We start from the raw sequence: 22,122 nt of genomic DNA, 5'->3' as shown, positions 1-22,122 counted from the left end.
TTAAATCTAATGTCGGGGCAAAAACACCAGAGTATTTAAGCTTTTTTCCTCCTTTTCACTATTTTATTTCAATGAATATATAAGTCATACTTAGAAATAAAGTATAATATATGAAAATGCTTTAGCATGTTTGCCCCTTAGCTTCTTTTTATTTGCAGCTGTCTCACTAAGCAAGGCTCCTTTAAAACTTTCACATAAAAGAAGCACGGACACGTGTACACATTAAATATAAATCATTTTATAATATACAAATTGTACAGATGTCATGAACAATAGGAATGTTGACACACTCAGGATAGCAAAGATAAAGAATACTTTTTTTCTTCCGCGATAGCGATGCAAAAGACAACGGCACATGATCAAAGATACTCAACATTCAAGATGGCAGCTGAGGTGATAAAAAAAACTCACATCAGAGACAAAAATCTAAGAATACATTTTGCAGAGGCTGTGAGCAAGCTAAAGTGACAACACAGAAAAAAACAAAACAAATAAATGACGGCATCCTATTAAATCATGTTCTGCCTTTTCTGCTCTGCCCATTTCACACCATAGTAGCACACAGGAAATGAACCATTACGTTTTTTTTTCTTTTTACAGCATTACCAAGAATGATTGCACCAGCGCCACTATTGAGGCTCAGAGACAATTATGCTGATATAAGACAGTATGTTACCTTTCCTTACAAGAAAGGGGAGAGGGCCGTATATTTAATACTAACGTTAGATCTCCTTCTTTTCACAGACGGCTAAGTTAACACGGTTCAACATCATTTAACTGATGAAGTGTCAGATCCTATCTCACTTTTCTCTCCCTGTCTCTGTTTTTTTTTTCCGTTTTGTTTTTGTAGACCACAAAAATCACAATTACCCAGAGTCTCTGGAGTGTACTCATGTCAGAGGTTAGACTGCACAGCAACCAATCAGCCCTTATCAGGGGGAGACGGAGCCCCCTAAGGCCACGGCCCCACGCTGGATGGACGGATACAGGGCCGGCTGTAACTTTTTGTCAAGGTTATGATCATCCATATTTGTGGATGAACAACAGGAATGCAGCGGGAGTCACAAAGCACTCGTGTCAGCTGAGATCATCTCATCGTTTTCATTTTCCAAACTCTGTTCCCATAGATAAAGACGGATCTGAGCTATGTGTTTTCACAGGATGCCAAAGGGGAATAAATGTCACAGTTTTTAGATTAAAAATGTGCAGACATGCAAAAAAGGCGAAAGAAAGGAACGCTGAAATAAATTCATATTCATAAAACAGATGGATGACAGTTAAAATGTTTAGCGTGACACTGGGGAGAAAGAAAAAATTGATTCAATCTGAGGAAATAAGCTGACCAGGATTTAACAGGGGAATTTCTCAAATATTCATAAAGATCTTGTCTGCTCTCAAAAGATGCCTTTTGGTGTTGCCTTTCATAATTTATATTTATTGTATTCCGACTAAAACCGTGAAAGTGACAGCTGAGTCCTATTTGCTCGTCAGCTTCTCTGATGCAAGAGGTGGCATTAAATATTTCTTGCTTATCATTATGCTTATTAAAGTTCAAACAGTCAAAAGCAGCTGAGTCGATGACGTTTAAGGAGACGGAAAGAAAATAAAAGAGAATACTATAATGTGACTATAATATGACTTCATATCTTCATTCAATATCGGAGTGGTTATTTGTCACGTGCTCGTGCAAACTCCTGTGTACAGCTGTGGAAAATCCATTCTAGCTCAAACATGACCCTTGACCTCGTCTGCCATTAGCGATGACCTCACGCTCACAGTTCTGGTCTCCGTCATAGTGGAGGGCGAGAGGACAAGGAGCATATGCTTCAGGGGGGGTCACGCATGCAGCGACCCCTCAGTTCAAAACCCACAACGGCCCTCGGGAGGTAGCTGGAAGCGTCAGTCAGCGATACATTTTTGCAAGCTTTAGCAGAGGCAACACAAAGCCCACAATAAAAATGTCCAAAAACAGAACATTCACAATAAAAAAAACACGTGTTCAAAACATGTTAAGAATGATCCAAAATATAATACCTTCATATAGACACACACATCTTTATCCTGTCCTTCTGAATCCCAGCAATAAAACATTTAACAACATCTTCAAAATACCAACACTGACTGTAGCAAAACGTTCCCGTTTGACTATAACAAACACTTAAATCACCATGGTGCCTCTAAAAGACATTTCTAATAGCAGACTGTGGGCCATTTACAGTATAGTGATAAGGCTAAACTGGTCACAGTTTTATATTCTACTCTACACAAAAACATCTGCCATTTTACATTGAAAAATCTCAGCGGCGGGTGGATTAATCTCCCGAAAGGAGAGCACTTATTCAGCATAATCGATCTTACTTGTGTGTAATTGAAGAGTTTCTTCTCCAGGAAGGATCCATTTTTCTTGACCAAGCTATCATTTATTCTCATGAAACAAAATATCCAAATTGTGACAAATTATACTATGTATAAAGCCAGACAGAAGGTAGTTTAAGTTCTTTATAAATCAAATGCTAACGCTTTAATAAATAGGCTTTCTGACATCTTTGTGATGAGATATAAGTTCTTTGCAAAAATGCAACACTTTTTTTTTAACACAAACTCTTCCTCCTCAGTGCAAATGATTCCCCATGACATCACTGTTAATATGAAGGCTATTTGCTTCACATTGAGGTGTTTTGCTGTCAATACCTCCTCCCAATAAGTGACCCCCATTATAAATGCATGATTACTGACAGATACCCCACTGACAAAATCCATTAGTGAGCTAATGAGAGCTCCACACCGTGAATGTTGCCACTTCCCTCCCCTCCTGTTCCACCTTTTAAAATGGAAAGCTACACGATGCCATGAAACAGCACATTAGGACTTGGTTATTGTCAGAAATGATGTCTGGTAAGAGGTGCTTAAAGAGCTGGAGGTAAAATAATGAAGGAAATCTCAACAGGGAATGTGGGACACAAACGGCTGTTACTTTAAATGAGCCTATCCATTTCTTTTATTTGACTCTCTTATGCTCTGTGGTCTTTCTCTTTTACTGCAGCCTTCTTCTTTATTTCAATTTCTACCTCTCAAATCTGGTCTCAATAAACAACGAGGCTACGACATGTTCTGACCACACAGCTTAACCTCGTTTCCACACTGACAACTACTTTCATTTTCAGCGACTGACTGGAATGTAATTAAAAATGCAACTTTGCGCAGGAATAGATCTCCTGTATGTAAAAGCTAACTCTGAATATGAGTTCGGCCCTCGAGGTGCAAACATTCAGCTGAATTTCACATCCTTATCTAGCTTGGCTTTGAATATGGAACATTCTGTATGCAAGGTGAGCACACCAAAGAGTGATTATCGGCTCTGTTTGAAGCACTTGATGGCTTAGAGCTCAGCGTAAACAATTATCTGTTCAGCCTACTTTGGATTGCCTGTCGCAACAAATGCCTTTCCCATCACCTCTATGAGCTTTCTCATCCCTTCACATTCGAACTCACACGAGAGCAGGGTTTAGGACGATTCAGGATGTTTTTCTAAGCCTACTTGCCCTTTACATTGTCAGATGGGTTAAAGAGGCAGCCAAGACCCTACCTTTTTTCTGTTTTCACAGCTTCATAAAGCAGTAAGAGCTGGTCAAACAGGTAACTTTATCGCTGTAAGACAGGAAAAGCTCACCATGCTCTGTTTTCTCTCTGTTAGGACTTACTTTTATATGTATTTGTGTTTGTGTAAAACAACATCATTTAGGCTAGCTATTTAACCCTATTTGAAAAGTTGCAAGTGGACTGCAACAAGAATAATAATGCAAAGCCCCTGGCCTTGTCAAAGGCCTGGGAACACCAGGAAGTAACACAAAAAAGTGAATCTATTCATTTTTGAATACCTGATTTTAGAAGATTTGCAACTTGCAGTAGCAGCAGTTCTTGTTGAGAAGCTGCTAGATTGTTAGCTAAATGCATTAGTTAAGTCACATTAACTAAATCAGCTTCTTTCATTTCGTCTTTCATCTTTAATATAAGATCGTCTGGGCTGTCTGCTCCCTGTTGTTTTGCTGTCAGCATTTTAAACCATCACTGGGAGCGTAAAAAAAAGCTCTTAAGCTAGCAGCTATTCTAAATATAACTTAGGTTGGCTGTCAATAAGAAAGAAGTTCATTTAGTTTTTTCAAAAGGTGCATTTGCATTATAAACTGCTTCACTAAAACTGTCAACAAACCATTCAATTTATCAGGAGCAGGTTACAGTCTGATAGATGAGGCTAAATTCATGTAAATTTAGACGGATAGCTACCAATAAGCTTCTTTGGGGAACGCCTTTAGCAGTGAGTCCAAGACAGTGTTTGATCTTACTCTTAGCAATTTGGTCAACAGCAACACTCCTCGCAAACAATAAATCCAGTAATCAAAATGAATCCACATTAGAAAACATTTTAAATGCTGGGTGACCAGGCCTTTAAATGTTAGCTTCATTCTGCACATGCTCTGATTTTGGCATCCTCCTCAGTGCTCTGGTCGTCCTCATCCAGCGACGCCACCCTGACTACCACGCATCAGCATTTCCTGTTTTAGATAGTATATACATTCAGTATGTGTGGTTTTAAATGAAGTTCTTTCCAAGCTACACTGAGTTAGGATGTGGGGGGTATCATCAATGAGCAATGGGAGGTTTGGAGAATGCTGCAGCGATGGGGACCAAAGCCCCGTTAATTTGGATTAGGGACAACACTGGGAACCAGTTCTTAGGAATGGGGACTGGTAGGGTGGGGAATGAATCTTAACTTTAACAACTGGGGCTACTCTTGAGTCTCCTCTGGGCTTTGACATGTGGCCTGTGGATCAACCACAATCTCCTTGGCAATGATTTCCGTGTGTACTGATTCTTCCGTTTTGCATCTGACTGCATTATCTCCACCTTCATCTTTCTCCTCATCTGTCTCTACCCCATTTTCTATTACAACTTCAACTTCCGCTCTGCCCTCGTCCTCCTTTTCTTTGGTCTTGCTCTCGACAGTTGCAACGGTTTTCATCACTTCCTTGAACTCTCTGTTTTCAGAAGGCTCTCCGTTCACTTTTGATCCTTCTCCATCCAGTGCTTCTTCTTCAGTGCCATTTTCTGCTTCTTTGTCTGTTGTCGATGCTCCTCCATCTTTCTTTGTGACAGTCTCCATACTGATTTCAATACCATCATCATTTTTTCTATCCTCCTCACACCTTGCCTCTCTCTCTGTCATTGTCTCACTTTCTCTTGCTGTCTCTCCCTCTGCTGTGTTCGCCTTTTCATCCCTACTCTTATCTTCTTCCTTTTCGACCTTCTCTCTGTCATCAAGAGGCTTGGGATCTTCTGTTTCCTTCTCAACTTTTGTTTTCTTTTTCTTCTTATTTTTTGCACTATCTTTGATGCAGTTCTTGTTGGACTTGCTTCGGGGCTTGAAGATTAATTTCTGAAACATTTACATTAGTATGTTAGTGGAATGCATTGTAACTCTGCAAATATGCTTTTGGCCACAAAGCAGTGTAGGCAGACTTAATTAAGAATGGATCACTGTAGATCTAATATAGCGCTGGGATAACTAGCTAATTCAGACGAGTCTCATTGATGCAGAGAAGGAAATTGAGGCTATTGTGAGGGGAATTACTGGTGGCCTTGAGGCCTTCGGACTGACCAAACAAACAGGCAAAAATTGAATGCAATATGTCCTCAATTACTTGAACAACTTCTGAAGGGTTCACACACACTGCAGGGATAGTGATAAACTGCACAGAAAAAGCAAAAAAGAAAGCAAATCCCTGACTCTTCTGTTAAATTTGCTGCTGTGATGCCAGTTTAAATTCGGGTCACAGAAAGCATCAGCATAGATTCATTCCACTGCAGACAAAGGTTAGCTTTAAAGGTTATCACTGTTATTTAGGCTAGCCAAGAAAGAATTATAAGCCTCATTCCCCAAAACAACACACTTGTCTGTTGCTAGAGAGCGCCTTATATCTAAAACAAAGAGGTGCTGGTTCACATTTATCCAGTGCTGTGTGTTGGCCAGCTAAAACAAAAATTGTGGAATTGGAGGTAGCAAAAGGTGATGTTGACCTTGGATGTATGAAGAGCAGGTGACAGAACGACTAGTGGGAGATCCCACGATATCCAAGAGATACAAAGAGGAATGTGAGGTCACGTACCTTTGATTCCCTCCTCTTTCGGCCTAAAACGGGCCTCTGCAGGAAAACAATCTGTTTGGTGGACAGACTTCCATCACTAAAGGACACGGGGTCAAAAAGAGAAAGGGAAAGAGAACAGACCATCAGCTGAAATTGTTGGATCTTCAACAAGACATGATTTTTTTAAAAACATTTTACTTATCAACGTTTAAACAATTAGAAATTCTGCAATGCACAGACAGATTTTTCTTATTTCAACATTTTTCTTCTTTCTGAGTGCTTGAAAAAGTGTTTTCTTAATCCAAGATAAATATGCACAACTGATTGGAGTAAAATGCTGAGATAACACGCACTCTTTCTGACCATTCATCAAGATAGTCAAATTAACTGCCGGCCACTGCTCATGCTTCACACTCTTATCTGACATTTAAGGATATAGGCACACATTTGTAGCCCAACCTCTTCCCTGCTGTCATCTGTAAGTATCATTTCTCCACTTTGCCTTTGAAAGATGCAGAAAAGCAGCTCACATGGAAGCAGACAGCCTGCCTTTTTGCAACTTATGAACATGTTCTGCTGCTCTAAACACGCACTTCTTCTCTATTTCTGTATTCCCCCGACATAATCCTTCTTCCCATGCACATGTCTCACTCCTGTGTTCTGAGAAGGATAATCTGCAGAAGTACTCGCACAGTACTGACAGATTAATTGTGGCAGGAAATGCAGATTTGTTTCTGAGTGGGCTTCCTGTCTCACACATTCACTCTCCAGTCTGCTCATATTTTGTCATGTGCATCCCTTTTCTCAGCCCATTGTGCTCTCAGTAAATAGCTGCCCGCTCAGTTCTAACTCTTATCTCATGTGACAGCCTGTTTTGTGACAGTTTTATTGTTTGTTTCTGTGTTATTCAATCCATTTTCTCTTGCTATGATTGGATATGGCTTAAAAGGAGATATGTCCCGTGATAATATCTGCCACAGGTTCAATAACACATGGGCATAAAAGTCGGATGCTTTCTAAACTTAAGCCGCCTGCTCAACTTTGCACTTGAAGAAAGATGGCAGGTTTATGATCACTGCAGAACCTTAGGAGCCTGCTACAAATCTCCCCCTTCCCAACATCAAATAGACTTGAGACTCCTTTAGCAGAAGGCTTACTATCTAAACCATCCAAAGCCTACCACAACCTCTTTTTTTTCCATTACCTCTTTCCTTCCACCATTTATACATAAGCTATTTTCTAAGCTGTCAAGAATGCTGAATGGCTTACTGGTGAATCAAAGCTGAAAACTAGCTGGAGTTTCCAGCAAAAAGCCCCAGCCCATTAAGTTAGAAAGGAGTGGATGGCTTAGAAAATCACGGGCCTTTACTGAACCTACTTTTGGCTGTCAGTGTCAGCTGCACCATTATAACCTGAAGCTATACAGAACAGCAATAGCCTGCGCCTTTTTTTTATGTGTAAATGTACCTGCTGGTGGCTTCATCTGTAAGGGGGGAAAGCCCGCTACAGAACTCAGCTGGAAATTGCCTCTTGAAATAAAAAAAGAACAAAAAAAACCTGACACATGCAATCAAACACCAGTGGAGCAAATTTTTGCTCCACAAAATTAACACACTGTGTAAAACACACACACTATTCCCGATATTAAGCTTTTAATACGTTTGGATACCTGCAATAACGAACAAGTTCGTCAGAACCTTCTTTGTCTCCCTTGTTGTTGTCCCCCCCCCAGTTAATGTAGAGAAATTTGCAGTCACTGTAGTTAATGGCTTTAAAATGTAATTACCATCTACATTAATTGAATGTGGAGAACATGAACGCATGCTCTGAGACAACTACATGAATTAATGTTGTGTGGAGAAGCCGCTGAGCACCAGTTAGCATTAATTTCAGACGCTGCTGAGATCAGTGACACTTATCTGAACCCTTCAGATGAAGTGCAGCCTGGAAACCCTCACACTATGCAAAGCATGCATTTGCAAATTTTGCGTTTAAAAATGGAGGAGTCGACAGCACAAAAACAAGTGTAATGACTACTGCTAATCTGAAATAGATCATCAACCATTATTTTGGAGCGCAAAATGTTTTTCAGGCAGGGAGAGAAATGAGCGCTGTCTTGTACTGTATCTAGGCCGACTCTGATTAATTAGCCATGTTGTGCTGTTGTGTTGTGGCATTTTGAAAGAGAGGAGAGAGGGGGCCGTAGGAAAAAAACACAGGATGAAAAAATAGAGGTAATTAATCAGCGATGCAGTGTAACAACAGCAAACATGACCAGCTGAGGTGGGGGCAGAGCAAACAATCGGTAACTGCACTCATAGAATTACTGCATACATCAAAGTACCCTATATTACGAAAGGACAGCTTCACATTATTCAAAGCCGATCTTAAAACGATGCTTCGTGTCTGTATACACATTAAAAGAATTACTGTCAGCTGACGTCATTCCTCAAGCCCATACTGAACCTCATACTGGGTGCAGAGAGATTATTCTTAAGTGATTCTTCTGTAAGTTATCTGCAGCTCTTGCTCTGCATTAAATTGCTTTCTAAATTTAAATGGGTGCATAAATTAGATGCCAGCAGTCTAAGTTTGACAAATCAAGATGGCGTGATCTGGAGTCTTTTTCGTATTTCTTCCACTTCTTTTCGGTGCTGAGGGGCATGACAGAAAGAGAGAATCTGGACTAAAACTTTTTACCCAAGATGGAGCCCTTACTTGAATGAAAATTCATCAGCTGGGATGGGAAGCATCCAAATGCAGTGAGATCCCTACCTGACACTATGTGACACGTTGTGTCCTGTCCCTGCATCTGGACATGGCTCATGATTCAAAAAGATTACTTTAGCGGATGTGTTTTATTGTAGCACCACAGAGACATTGTGCTGAGGTTAGTGTTACATGGCATTTTGGGGCTGCGTGTACTATATCAAGATATTTCTGGCACATGTTGCATGTGATCTGCAAGCATTTGAAGCTTTTTGTATATCAAAAATGACAAAGCATAGGGACCCTGCTGAGCTGTTCATCACACAAACTGACATGTAAAAATAAGAAATATCAGTTGTGACCACATGGGACTAACTCATACACACTTTTGTAATATCAGGGGACTCGTGCACCTTGTATTCCTTTGGTTGGGTTTTTTCGGCTGGTTCCTTTATGGTTCACCAGAGTGGATCATCTGCCTCCATCTCACCCTACACCTAGGCTCATTTTCTGTCACACCAACCCTCCGCATGTCCTTTTTCACTACATCCATGAATCTTCTCTGTGGTCCTCCTCTTTTCTTACCGGCCTGGCAGATTAGTCTAATATATCCACTATCCCTCCTCTGAGCCTCACCTCTCTAACTTTGTCTTCAAATCACTCAGCCTGAGCTGTCTCTCTGATCTTTTCATTGCTAATCCTGTCCATTCTGGTCTCTCACAATGAAAATGTTAAAATTTTCAGCTCTGCCTCCTGTCTTCTTGTAAGTGCCATTATCTCTAAACCATACATTATAGCAGGCCTCAAGACCAGATTGTGCCCCAACCGTGTCCCACTTGCTGCTGCCCTGTTCACACCTATCCACTCCACCCTGCCCTCTCTTCTTCACTTCATTGCTTCGGATTGTTGACCCAGACATTTAAACTCGTCTACCATCACTACATCTGTTCCTTGCATCTTCACTGTTACACCTGTCTCTTTCATTCGCACACATATCCGTCTTACTTCTACTGACTTCTATCCAGAGCATACCTCCACCTCTCCAGGCTCTCTTCCACCTGTTCCCTACTCTCACTATTGATCACAAAGTTGCTTGTGAACATCAGAGTCCACAGAGCCTCCTGCCTGACCTCATCTGTCAGCCTGTCCATCACCACTGCAAAGAAGAAGATTCCTGATGGCTCTGAGTCCCTGTCCTCATGTATGTTGTGCACCGTCCTCACATATTTTTCTGCTACTGTTGCAAAGTTCCTCTCTTGGGGCACCCTGTCATATGCTTTCTCTAGCGCTGCAAACCACAGTGGGAGATATAAATAATCAGGTAATGCTAAGAAAATGTCTAAATTAGGAGGCTGAGAATTCTTGTCTTTCACATCAGAGGTTAACACACAAACATTGCCAATTATTGGTAGCTTGTTAAATAAAATGCAATCAAATGATTGGAACAGGTAGATAATTTACAGGAAATGCTGAGTTATATTGGCTTCATGTCTTCACAATGTTATGTGTGAACTGAGTCATCTTTAACGTCTGTTGCACACAAACTAAAAATTGTGTTACAACAATGTTAAAAATATAAACGACTAAAACATTCAGGAATTGGATGTCACAAACGGCACAAATCATCCTCTGCGTGTTGTGGAACAAACTCTGTTTTGAAGTGAAGCCTTCAGTGTGACTGAGAGCATGCGAGGCCTTTGACCATAAGCGGATGTACACTCATACAGCAGCGATGAGTGATGAGTCAGCACAGGCTTAGATGAGGAACCGTTACATTTCTGTGAAGAGATTTTCCATCAACAGTCAGAGCTGCAGCTGCTGCGCTGCTCAAAGCTCAGCCTACATTAGCAGAGATTTAGGTCAATTTCTGCCAGAACTGTCATATTTCTTTGTGCAATAACTTGCGCATATTATATATCGCACCATGTGCCAGCTTTCACAGGAATGTAGCATATAACTACAAGTTTATAACTTTAGATGTGAATTTTAACTTGTACGATAAGCTTTTTACACAAGACCCAGATTTCCATTTGATGTTTCTTTTGTTACACGTGGTGAGATATTATGTTACTACTTTGCTACCTACTGAAATTAATCTAGTTATTCCTGCAAAAGTTATGATCAGCTTCACCTCAATGAAGCAAAAAGAGCAAAAATGCTGTAACTACTTGTTTTATATACACCTTCAACATAAGCCTGCACTCTTTTAATGAGTGTGTCGTTTAAGGGAGACAACCTGTTGCTAGATGTATCTCTATGGCAGGGATATTAAACTTTATTAGTAGGAAAAGTTATAAAACAGTTAAAATACAGTTAAAAGTTCAAAATCAGTCCCCTCCTTCACATTTTCTAAAGCTGTCCAGTGGGCCAGGTTGGAGTCCTGTTCCATGAGATTTATGCACACATATGGGGTAAAATAAACCATTTTTAGGTTGGACAAGGTTATATTAGGGAAATGGGATTCAGTGTTTATTTTCTAATGTGTAGAACTCTCGAAACAGATTTTAGATTCCAATATATACATACATGTAGTTGTAAGTATTAACCTCTTGGAACACACTGAAATCCTGCAGCTCTAGTTCACACTTGTAAATGGACTTAAAGGAATATTCATCATTATAGTTGCTGCAGTTCCTCCTGGCTGCCAACAGAGGTCATTAGATGTCACAGATTACTTGATCCCCCTTTAATAGTCAGACAATGGGATTACCTGTTAGTCTTGATTACAGGAGTTGGTAGCACACAAGTAAGCCTCCATCCATATGTGGCCAGAGACTGAAGCAGAGGAACATAATCAGCCTTGACCTGCAAACCCTGTGGAGAAAATAAGATGCCCATTACAACTTACAATCAACTCAAACAGCCCTAAAAATGCACATAATCCTGATCTTTTATCCCTTAAACGCCACATAAGCGAGCATATTATATTCCAGAGTGCAACTGTGATTACAGCTGTGAAGCATCAAGCTATGAAATGCAATCAAGAGCTGTCAGCTTTGCTTAGAACTCAAGTCTCATTTAGAAAAACTGCCTCCCTCTCAGATATGATGGCTTTCATACCATGTATGTCTGAAAGGTGGTTTTCAACCGCAGCGGACACAGGAAAGAATAAAAACTGAGACATAAATCAAGTGCTACAGAAACTCCCCGGCTGCCATGAGTCAACATTGCAACCATCTCTATTCCCAACAGGTATTTGTCAGCACTGTAAGTCCTTGAGCAAACACACTACTCATGTGACACTGCTCACTTTGTGAAAACATTTTAATACCATTTGAGCTATTAAAATACAATTAAATGAACCATATCCATGTTGTCTGAGTGATGGATCTAAATCAAACACAGGAGCTTATTTAGGCTCGGGGTGGGGGGGCACATTATTCAACGTTAACGTTCTCAACGCTACGTTGAAAACACACGCACCTACACACACGCACAAATTCATGGACACACGCTTTTGTGAGAGGAAGTGTGTGTGGTTTGCCATCGTGCCATGTTAGACGTCTTCTAAAAATGAAAAACCGCAACGCGTGTCAGACAGATTTTTTACACCTTCAACAACAAATGCATTTGCACGCGCACACACACACATGCAAAACACACACACCAACAGATTTACTACTTATTTAAACACCTCAAAGAAAGACCCCATCTTCACCAGGACTCCTAGAAATTAGGGGCTATGTATAATTAAGATCACTTGAAAGGCAAAAATAAAACAAAAGAGCATTCAAGCCGTTACAGTTCATCATTTCCAGACTGTTAAGCTCAGTGGTGCAGTGTGAGGTCTGATTTGAGTCAAGAAGGCAGCGAACATGAATAAACTACACCACAGAACTCCACAGGGTCTATTCATAGTGCAGCGATCATCTGTACAAGAGACCTGAGAATATTTCACACCTACACATGCTGCATTAGACGTCATGGTAATGAGAAAGATGAGGCTCTTCTCTATTTAAAGCTGCACCAGCGAAAATTTTCTTCAGCCTCCGTCACAGAGATGTTGTGCCAGACGAGCGTCCCTTTCTCACTGAACGAGCTGCCGCAAATTCATGAATATAGGCTTCACAGTGAAATCCAAACCAGAGGCAGACCAGCTGTTTTTTAAAAACTCTTCCTTTGTTTGGTAATAGTACAAAAACAAATCAATGAGCTATGTTAATCATGCCATTTTCTGAAGGCAGTCTATTTTAATTACCCCTGCTTTGTAGCAGGGATTGTATATAGTTGTCCACTGCAATGTTGCCGGTGATAGTGTTTGTCTGGTGATGAATTATTTTTTATGATAATAGATCGAGTTGGAAATCTAGAGGCCACACACTTTTCTTATTTCTTATTTGAATTCTCACAGACGTCTGCATGTAACATAAATATTAAAAACGTAGTCTTGGGACTAAACTTTTTTGGTTGTATGGCATGAGAGAGTTGAGAGGCTTTAAAAAAAACAGAGATTACAGCCATAAACTGTATATAAAAGATGGAAATGGCCACCGTCATATGAAGTCCCAAAGTGAGGAGTAGAGCTTATTGAGAAACTGAGGTAGACACAGACAAGGGAGCCGGTAAGGTTGTTTACTTCACAGACCTCTATATAACCAGTTTTTTTAAACCAGAGGATTTCCCCCCTGATGGCCTTTAAATGATGCATGTTTAAGACATTTATGTTGTATAATGGGTTTGTAGGCTGTGTAGATATGATTGCATTTTTCTGCATTCACAAAATAACTGTGATATAAGTAATCGCAACAGTCACACTTAGTTGTAGTGAATGAGAGGACTCATAATATTAGTTCTTCTGCTCTTATCAGTTGTCATGTGTAATTGTCCTGATTTGCTGTTATGTTGTTCATTTATGTCTATTTGCTTGTTATCATGAATTGACTCACATGTCATTTCAGGCCTGACACTCCTACCTTCCACACTTTCCCACCTTTCTGTTCACCCTCATTAGTCCCTGCATATACACCGGCAACATTTCCCTCCTTTGTTAGATTGTATTTATGCACCTTCCCTCAGCATGGCAATTTTTTCCTCATCTGTTTGTATTTTTTTTTAACTTTTTCTGCTCATATTGCCTCTTTTTTCTTGGCTGCCAGCTTGCTTTTCACCCTGTAAGAGACTTTTACCTGGCGTACTTGACTTTATTTTTATCCTGCCTGTTTTCTGTTCTGCTTTTGGGTCTATTTCTCTGAGCGGTGGCATACAATGGTTACATTATATAATGATGTAACACACATGTATACACAGTAAAAAGTGACCACTGTGCAGAAGACATTATCGTCACGACATATTTACTGTAAGAATTTGATTTTGTTTTGTAGCATTCATATTTTGGGAAATAACTCTTAAATGTGACCAACGCTTAACCAACGCTGATCTACTGAGCTTTCAAATTTTCTCTCCAATGTTTAATGTGGACACTCACATTAAACATAGCCAGGTTATTAAATAATGAGGTCAGAGTAAGTAAAAGTAATCCCCTTGAGCCAAAAGTACAGGCTGGTTTCAAGTAACAGGTCAGCTTTTAAGGGATCACAATGCTAACACACCATGAAACACTAACTTATTGTGCGATAATCGCACACAAATATGAATAAAAGAAACAACCATGAGAATGATAAATGGACTGGCACTTACTTGCTGCTTCGCTATTCTAAACACTCAAAGTGCGTTTTTCGTATAAGCCACGTTTAGACAGACATTCATGCAGCACTTTCTTTCACACGCTCACACTAATACACCAGTGGATACAACAGGAGCAATTTGGGATTCAGTGTCTTTCTCAAGGGCAGCCAGGCATCAAACTACCAACTTTGAGATTACTAGATAACCAATTCTGCTGTGCCACATCCCCTAAATGTGAACAACCACTATTACATGAACTACTATTAGTATTAATACAGCTGCTACAGCTGAAATGCTATTATTTGACTAGCTTTTATGGCCAGCATTTGTTGTTTTAATGCACACTGTGTATAACTAAAAATACTCAGCTCAAGTGTTTCGATAGTTTATTACTTTGATACTTTTAATGCCTCTACCACTACCTCGACTAATGCAGTCTGTGTATATAACTTCAGCTGATTAATTATAATTCCACATCTAGAAACTTGGATAATTTACAAAACTATTCCAGCTGCTGTGACTATATCACTACTACCCTCTGCTGACTGCGACTGGATTTCATGGTAATCATACAGAAGAATGAGCACATCACTGACAAAAAGACTGATCAGCACACAATGCTCATTGTTTTCTACGAGACAGACTTCAAGCAAAAACACTTAAACCCATCCCATTATGCAACTCTGCATTTTTCTTCCAGAGATTCTTATTGATCAGAGTGAAGCAACATGCACAAACAGACCTAAAGCAGCCACACATCAAGCTGTAGGTTATAAAGAGCTAATCGTTCGGATACAAGACACAGCTCCAGACATTATTTACACAAGCATTACTTTCTAAGTTCCTACAGGGAGCGGTGCATCTACATTTTTCGGTGGTTTATGTTGGAACCACTCCCAGAAACGGGCTCTCTTTCAAAGTCTGCCCAGAAAGTAAATTGAGAAATAATTTTTCTGTAATGGCTTGCTGTTCTTTGGAGTGGGTGAAAGTTAATCACAGTCCCTGGAGTGTGGCTCTTGCTCTCCCTGACTTATTATGCAGGGCCACCTCGCTGCATCAGCACTCCAGCACCAACCTGTGAGGCTGAAAAACAAAGCAATCACACCGCCATCTTTGCCTTCGATGTTATCTGAGTGTGACTATAAAGGAGGGCCACACAGTCAGAGGACAGAGAAGAAGTATTTTAACCGCCATGGTCAAAGCTAGTTAAAATTAAATCCATTTTTTTCTAAAAACATTTACGCCTTATCCTGTAATAGGGTAGCTGGGCTATCTTAGCAGGAATGAAGGACTCTGTCCTTCTCTTTCTCAGCCTTTAAAAGCTGTTTTCTTGCTGTTTAACCTCCCCTCTACCACTCTCAGACAAGGCACGGGGATATACTACCCAGTTTTTGTGAACATAGACCTTTAGACAAAGTATTTTTTCGGGCCTGCAGCAGACGAGGGTTCACATCAGCTCGATGTTTAGCGTGCACTCTGTGAATCAGTGGTACGAAAACACAGCTCGGCTGTTTTTTCTTTAAACCCTTGACTCTGAACAACATAACAGCCCATAATTCTGTTTTTCACCGTCTCTGACTATATTTGAAGGCAATCGAGGTCAAAAGGCTTGCAGACTCAGTCCAGTAATAATGAAGCAAATACCATTTAATAAAAAGACATTCAGATTCTGCAGCTCCTGATAGGTTCGTTCAACCCGGTGTGTTGTCACAGCAACAGAAGATTCAGCATCCACTTTTTAAAGCCCTGTAACAACCTTTTCTGAGTGTCAGCAGCCTTCATCGCAAAAGTCAAATATTCAATATTTTTAGCTGACTTTTAAAGGTATTGTCTTCAGTGTTAAAACACTGAATAGCAGCGTATTGAGTGCTGGTCTTAGATGCTTTTCATGTCCAATTTGTCAGCTTGCTAATGGAAAAGCTACCATGCAACCATGCTCCTCCAGTAGAGGCAAGAGGTCCTTAAAGACTTCAAAAAATTCAAATCATAAAAACGCATTGTGACATTAGAAAGTGTACGTCTACAGACAGACCCATTGGTGCTAATAAAACAGGCACATTGTGTCCACTTTGTTATGTTTGAGCATACACAAAGTGCAATTATTAAGGCGCGTCACATGTCCGGTGTGTTTTCAGGCACCACATAATGCTGCTTTGTTAGATGTATTTCACCTTTACAAACAGGGTGTTTTGGGGCATTGGTGGCTGAGAGATAATGACCCATTTTCAAGACCTACAAAGGCAACTTAATGACGTTAGGGGTGTGGTATAAGATGCAGTTTTAACAGACAGAAAATCATGTTTCATGTTCACTTTTACACTAATGTTCAACTTTTAATTTTTCCTGAGGTTAAAGCCTCAGTTTTGACCTTCAAAACATACATTTATGAAAGAATATAATCAGTAGATCCATTTAGTACTACTTGTGACTGTGCAACACAGTCTTTAACAATACTATCTGTCATTGGTAAACAAGATATTTTTAATATTATCTAATTGATTTTATTTGCCATTACTCTACTGTTATCATTTATGTGCATTTACTTTTATAATTGTATTTCTTCCTTTCCTCCCTTGTCCCTCGGGGAACCTTTCCTGAGCTTAAAACTGGATTACTGCAACAATAATAAAGCTTACAGAGTGCATTCAATCTTTGGCTTTTATAAGGCATTAGCCTACTTTTGAGTCAAGACTAGGCCATGTAACCTGATAACACATGATGAGGTGGTTGGGCAAACAAAGGATCAGCTGGTGCAGATGTTAGTGTTCATCATATGTCAGTGAGGGCTTTTACTATGCACTTTAGAAGACACAGAAAATATGGCCATTTGATGGTTGGAGCTGACAATTAAAAATCAGTCTAAGATCAGAAAAGTCATCAGCTTTAAAAGAAGCAGATTCAATTATTTTATGTTATAAAAAAGAGAGGTCAAGAGAACAACTGTGATAGGAAAGGCTGTTTTTCTCTTCAGTTAGACAACTGGAGAGGAAAGGAACAAACAGTGAAGGTTTTGACTTAACTCAGACACGTACAAACACATCAGAAGGGATTCATTTCAGATACTTCAGACACTTTGAACTTGACACCTATTTTCCTATAATGCTTTTTTCTATTCTCATCACCCCTTCATGCTACAATACATTGGCAGAGGTGAGAGACAAATCTGGTATTACAAGGAAAATCCCACAATTACAAATGTGAAAGTGAAATTATTTGTTATCAGTGAAAGTTACTGAAAGTTACGGAAGCGTAGAGCTGCCACCCAGGCAAAAGATAAACAGAGCTATATCACATTATAACATGAAAAGTTTATTGTTCTAAAAATCTACTTTTCATGTTTGTACAACATAATATCGTTATTATTACAATACACATAATTATCACGTTATAACGAAAAACCTTTCACGTTCTTACAATTTAAATATTATATTGTACGAACATGATAATTATGTATATTGTAATAACGTGATATTATGTTGTACAAAAATGAAAAGTATTTTGTTAGAACAATAAACTTTTCACGTTATAATGTGATATAGCTCTATTTTTCTTTTGCCTGGGTGGCAGCTCTACGCTTGGGTAGAAAGTACTTAAAATGTATTTGATATTTAACTAATTATTATTTATGATATCGCAGTTGGGAAGATTAAATGAGGGAGTGCTGTTGTGCACCTTGAGGCGACTGTTGTTGTGATTTGGTGCTGTATAAATAAAACTGAACTGAATACAGGTTATTGAGCTAATTGGTAAATCTGAAACAGAAGATACTGCTTTTGTGCATGGTTTCCCAAAAGAAAGAAATAACTAACTGAACCAAATTTGTACGGCCTGAATATATAATCACCTGAGAAGCTTTCGCTGCTATGGCTGGTTGATGTGGAGCCACTTTTTATGAAGTTGTAGTTAAGTTAGGAACAGTACAGGCAACAGATTTCTATCTGCATTATTTGGCAGCATTTTCAGCTCTAGGACCTCCCTTTCACACAGGAGCACATCTACCTGCCGTACCGAAATAGACCCACAGTAAAGAACAGTACAGTACAGTCAGCAGGCATCAGTAGAAACAGATGTGACATGGATCGAAACTACAATAAAATGTAGTAGCTGGGGTTGACATGTGTTGCAAAGTGGCTTGTACATGCACTGTGACTCTCAACAGGCTTAAATAGTGTGTCTAAAGCTGACACAGAAAAACTTGTTTACAGCTCATCTGAATGCTGCAGCTAGAATTTCAACAAGCTTCTAAAAGATCGAGCACTTTGCTCCATTTCCCAAATCTCTGGATCGATGTCCTGTCTCTCAAAAGACAGATTTTAAAAATAAGTCTGCACTAAATGGACTTGCACCTAATTACATTTCTATATATTCTCAGAATTAGAGCCTTTTGGTTTTTATGGCTCCAACATGTGGAACAAACACCTGAAAGCTAAACTGTTATTTAATTTAAATCTGGGCTTAAAATGTGTTATTTGAAGTTGCTGATCAATGAACCAACTTCCTCTGCAACTTAATCCTCGATTTGTTTTCGTGTCTAGTGGATGGTTCCCCGTGTTCACATATGGTCTGAAGATTTAGTCATTACAAGGCAGAGTATAACAGCTGTCCCAGGGACACAACATAGAGGACGGGGTTCTCCCACAGTTTAATCACCACTTTGACATTGCTTTTTTAAAGGGTGCAGCAGAAACAACCTGGGCTACAGCAGACATTAGCGCACCAGATATATATGACTAGCCATCTGTGAGCATGAGAAGCAACTCTAGTCTTGTTTTTTTTTTTTTACTTTTAATTGTTGTTGTTGTTTTTCTATCATGATTATTTTCAAAATTCAAGATTGAAGAGCTTTATTGTCAATACAAGAGTATACACAGTATACAACGTACCGAACCAGTGTGCTGTTTCACCCCAAGCCCCCCATGGTTTATAAGTATATAAACGATATATCTCCAAGAGATATAAAACTAGGAATTACAAATAAATAACATGCTAAATTTTGGTAAAATGAAGGGATCAAAACGTACTAATTACTAATTATACAATACTATAATAATAACTATACAATACTAACTGTACAATAAACAAAGACAGGACAGAGACAATACAAAGTGGATTGTGCAGTAGGCATTAAATACCAGGTTCAAGTTATTGTCAGGATATTATACACGAGACAGGACGAAGACAAGATGTGCAAGATGCAAAATGTGCAAATGTAGTATAATTTAGATGTATGTTCAGTAACTATGTGACTGAGTGTGCAAATAAGCATATTGTTCCCAGGTTCAGTTTGTAGTGGATTTGTGAAAGTTTTTGTTGTTTTTGAGTCTTTTGGTGAGTATTGTAGCGTGTTTGTAGAGGTATGTGTATATCAGTCTTGTGGTGGTAGTGAGTTGAGGGCTCTGACTGTGGGGGAAGAAGCTCTTGCAGTGCATGTGACATGTGACAGTGACATATCGTGACATGCATAGATGTTTTAAATGTCTCTTTGTTTTCCACTTCATCTCTCTGGAAGGTACACTGGATTATCTGGATAGCGCTGTACAAATAAATGTGTCTTGATTTGACTTGACTACAGAGAAGTATAGACTGGGTGTGTAGAAGGGTATAAACTGAGCCTTCAGCTGAGCTGGGCTGTCACTGAGATGAGTAAATCTGCTGGGATTGTGGCTAAGCTGACCTGAACAAAATGTGCTTGATTTTAGTTTCATCGTGCATCGATGAAACTAATTGTTAGATTTAAGTTTTCCATAACCCTTCAATGTGACAGAGACCATTAATTGGTAAGTAAAAAAGAAAAAGAAAACTCTACAACTGAGTCCTTCATTTTGGGGGCTTACAGAGATACGAAATGTATTGGAAGGAAACCATCCGAGAAATTTAAAGGGAGAGAGGTGTTTCATGGAAGCAAGGAGATCATTGGTTAGTCTCCAGGCAATACAAACAGTGAAGTAAAAATACAAAGATGTTGAAATAGTATTTGGTGCATTTAGTAATGCTATCATTTTGTTACATGGTACATGTTACTGTTTGTATACCTTACAGAAACTGCACCCTATAAGCCTAAACCTCTCCCTCTGTCCTGCAGCTATCAGCATCATCGACACATTGCCTGACGGAGCGGGTGCGACCTCTCACTTGCAGGAACAGTGCAAATTACTCTCCTTCTATGTAGGTCAGCTCTTCTCTCACCTCAGTCTGAGGAAATAGAGATATCATGGAGAGGTGATTCACATTAACGATCGTCTCTCTGAAGTACGTGTACACATCCAGGCCACAGGCCACAGCTCTCGCAGAACATAAACCAAATCAGATGTTTTTAATATGTAATTTTATAATTTGTATCCTTTGTTTCTAGGGCCGTCGAAATAAAGTCCATGACCACGAGCGGAACAAATAAAATGTGAAACGTAAACTATTGAACTCGGTGGAGATGGATTTTGTGTGCACCTGATTGCCAGACGATAGGAGTGACTGAGCACAGACACAATAGGTGTGTGTTTGTGTGTGTTTCTGAGATGTGTTAAAACCATTTCTTCAAAGATTCCTTACTGCCATACTGATGCTGTGATGTGGGGCCCTAATCCCATTTTAGACATCATTTAGTTTCTGGAGTCTGTGAAGCGCTGCTCTTCAAAGCCAGGGATGCAAGTGAATTCTTGGAATGAGTGACAACAATGTTGGCGCTCTTAAGCTCCTTTTCGCTTCCTTTGACTTTGGACTGCCATTCCTAGAATTTGAACTTCACTGATATTAACTTTTAATGTTTTTCTGTAGGAGGAGACACTTTCTCTAAAGTCCCCCTGCAGATTTTCTGGTTTGTCTTTTGGGTTAGGAGTTGTTGGGATCAAGGCGTGAGCAAGCAGGCAATATCAGTGTTTGAAGTGGCGAAGAGAACATTTTACTCAGTGGCAGTTGTACCATGATATCCATAGTTTTCAAAAGGAATAACAAAAACTGTTTACAAATGGTATGTGCTCGAGATTGCTTTCTTTTCTTGAAAAAATAAAACAAAACCCAGCTTTTAAAAATCTGTTTTTTGATCCTTTTAAAATCTTAAGTCAGACACATAAGATGGTAAAAACGCTGCACAAATATAGTGCTTGTAAACCTTAGATAAGTTCGACAAAGAGTTTCAAAATGAGTCGTCCCACTGGGAGGTATTTGACCTGCAGTGGGAAGTGGCTCAAGGTTCATCGGTTTGCCCAAGGACAATCAGGCAGGCAGGGGGGAATCAAACCGCCCCCCCTGTAATTAATGGTCAAATCAATCAAACAAAAATAAAGTTTCTTACTATACTGTTGGTGGTACAGCCTGTCACTCTATGGCACTGCCATTTGTGCTTGCTCATTTGTACTCTAATTTGTACCTTACAAAGACTAGTTTTGAATATCTGGTCAGAGATGTTACATTATACCTTAATATAGCGGTAAACAATCATCTTTTGATAGGGTGCTTGTACAGCATAGTCTGGTTGTAAGGACAACTAACAGCTTTATCCACCTCACATCTGGATCTACAGCCAACCTAGAGTCACCAATTAACTTAACAAGCATGCGTTTGGACTGCGAGACAGAATTAGCTGAAGGAAACAGAGCAGTGCTAATGTCTGCAGCACCCTGTGGTCCATAAAAAAGAAAGACAGAGAATA

General features: G+C 39.6%; 1 protein-coding gene across 1 annotated transcript in view; it reads right to left on the bottom strand.

Annotated features, from left to right (window-relative positions):
- Positions 1-218: 218 nt before the first annotated feature.
- The window catches only part of rftn1b (raftlin, lipid raft linker 1b), a 121,447-nt gene continuing 99,543 nt past the window's right edge, over positions 219-22,122 (bottom strand). Inside the window, exons 8-10 of the mRNA XM_005744026.1 lie at positions 11,563-11,666; positions 6,165-6,240; positions 219-5,434 (exon numbers count right to left, since the gene is read on the bottom strand). Coding sequence (XP_005744083.1) covers positions 4,787-5,434; positions 6,165-6,240; positions 11,563-11,666 — 828 coding nt within the window. The 3' untranslated portion in view covers positions 219-4,786. The remainder of the gene's footprint in view (positions 5,435-6,164; positions 6,241-11,562; positions 11,667-22,122) is intronic.

Source organism: Pundamilia nyererei, unplaced genomic scaffold (assembly GCF_000239375.1).
Source record: "Pundamilia nyererei isolate P.nyererei 1_Seehausen unplaced genomic scaffold, PunNye1.0 scaffold00138, whole genome shotgun sequence".
NCBI lineage: Eukaryota > Metazoa > Chordata > Actinopteri > Cichliformes > Cichlidae > Pundamilia > Pundamilia nyererei.
Note: the sequence above shows the minus strand (reverse complement) of the source record. Positions and strands in the feature narration are given on the sequence as shown.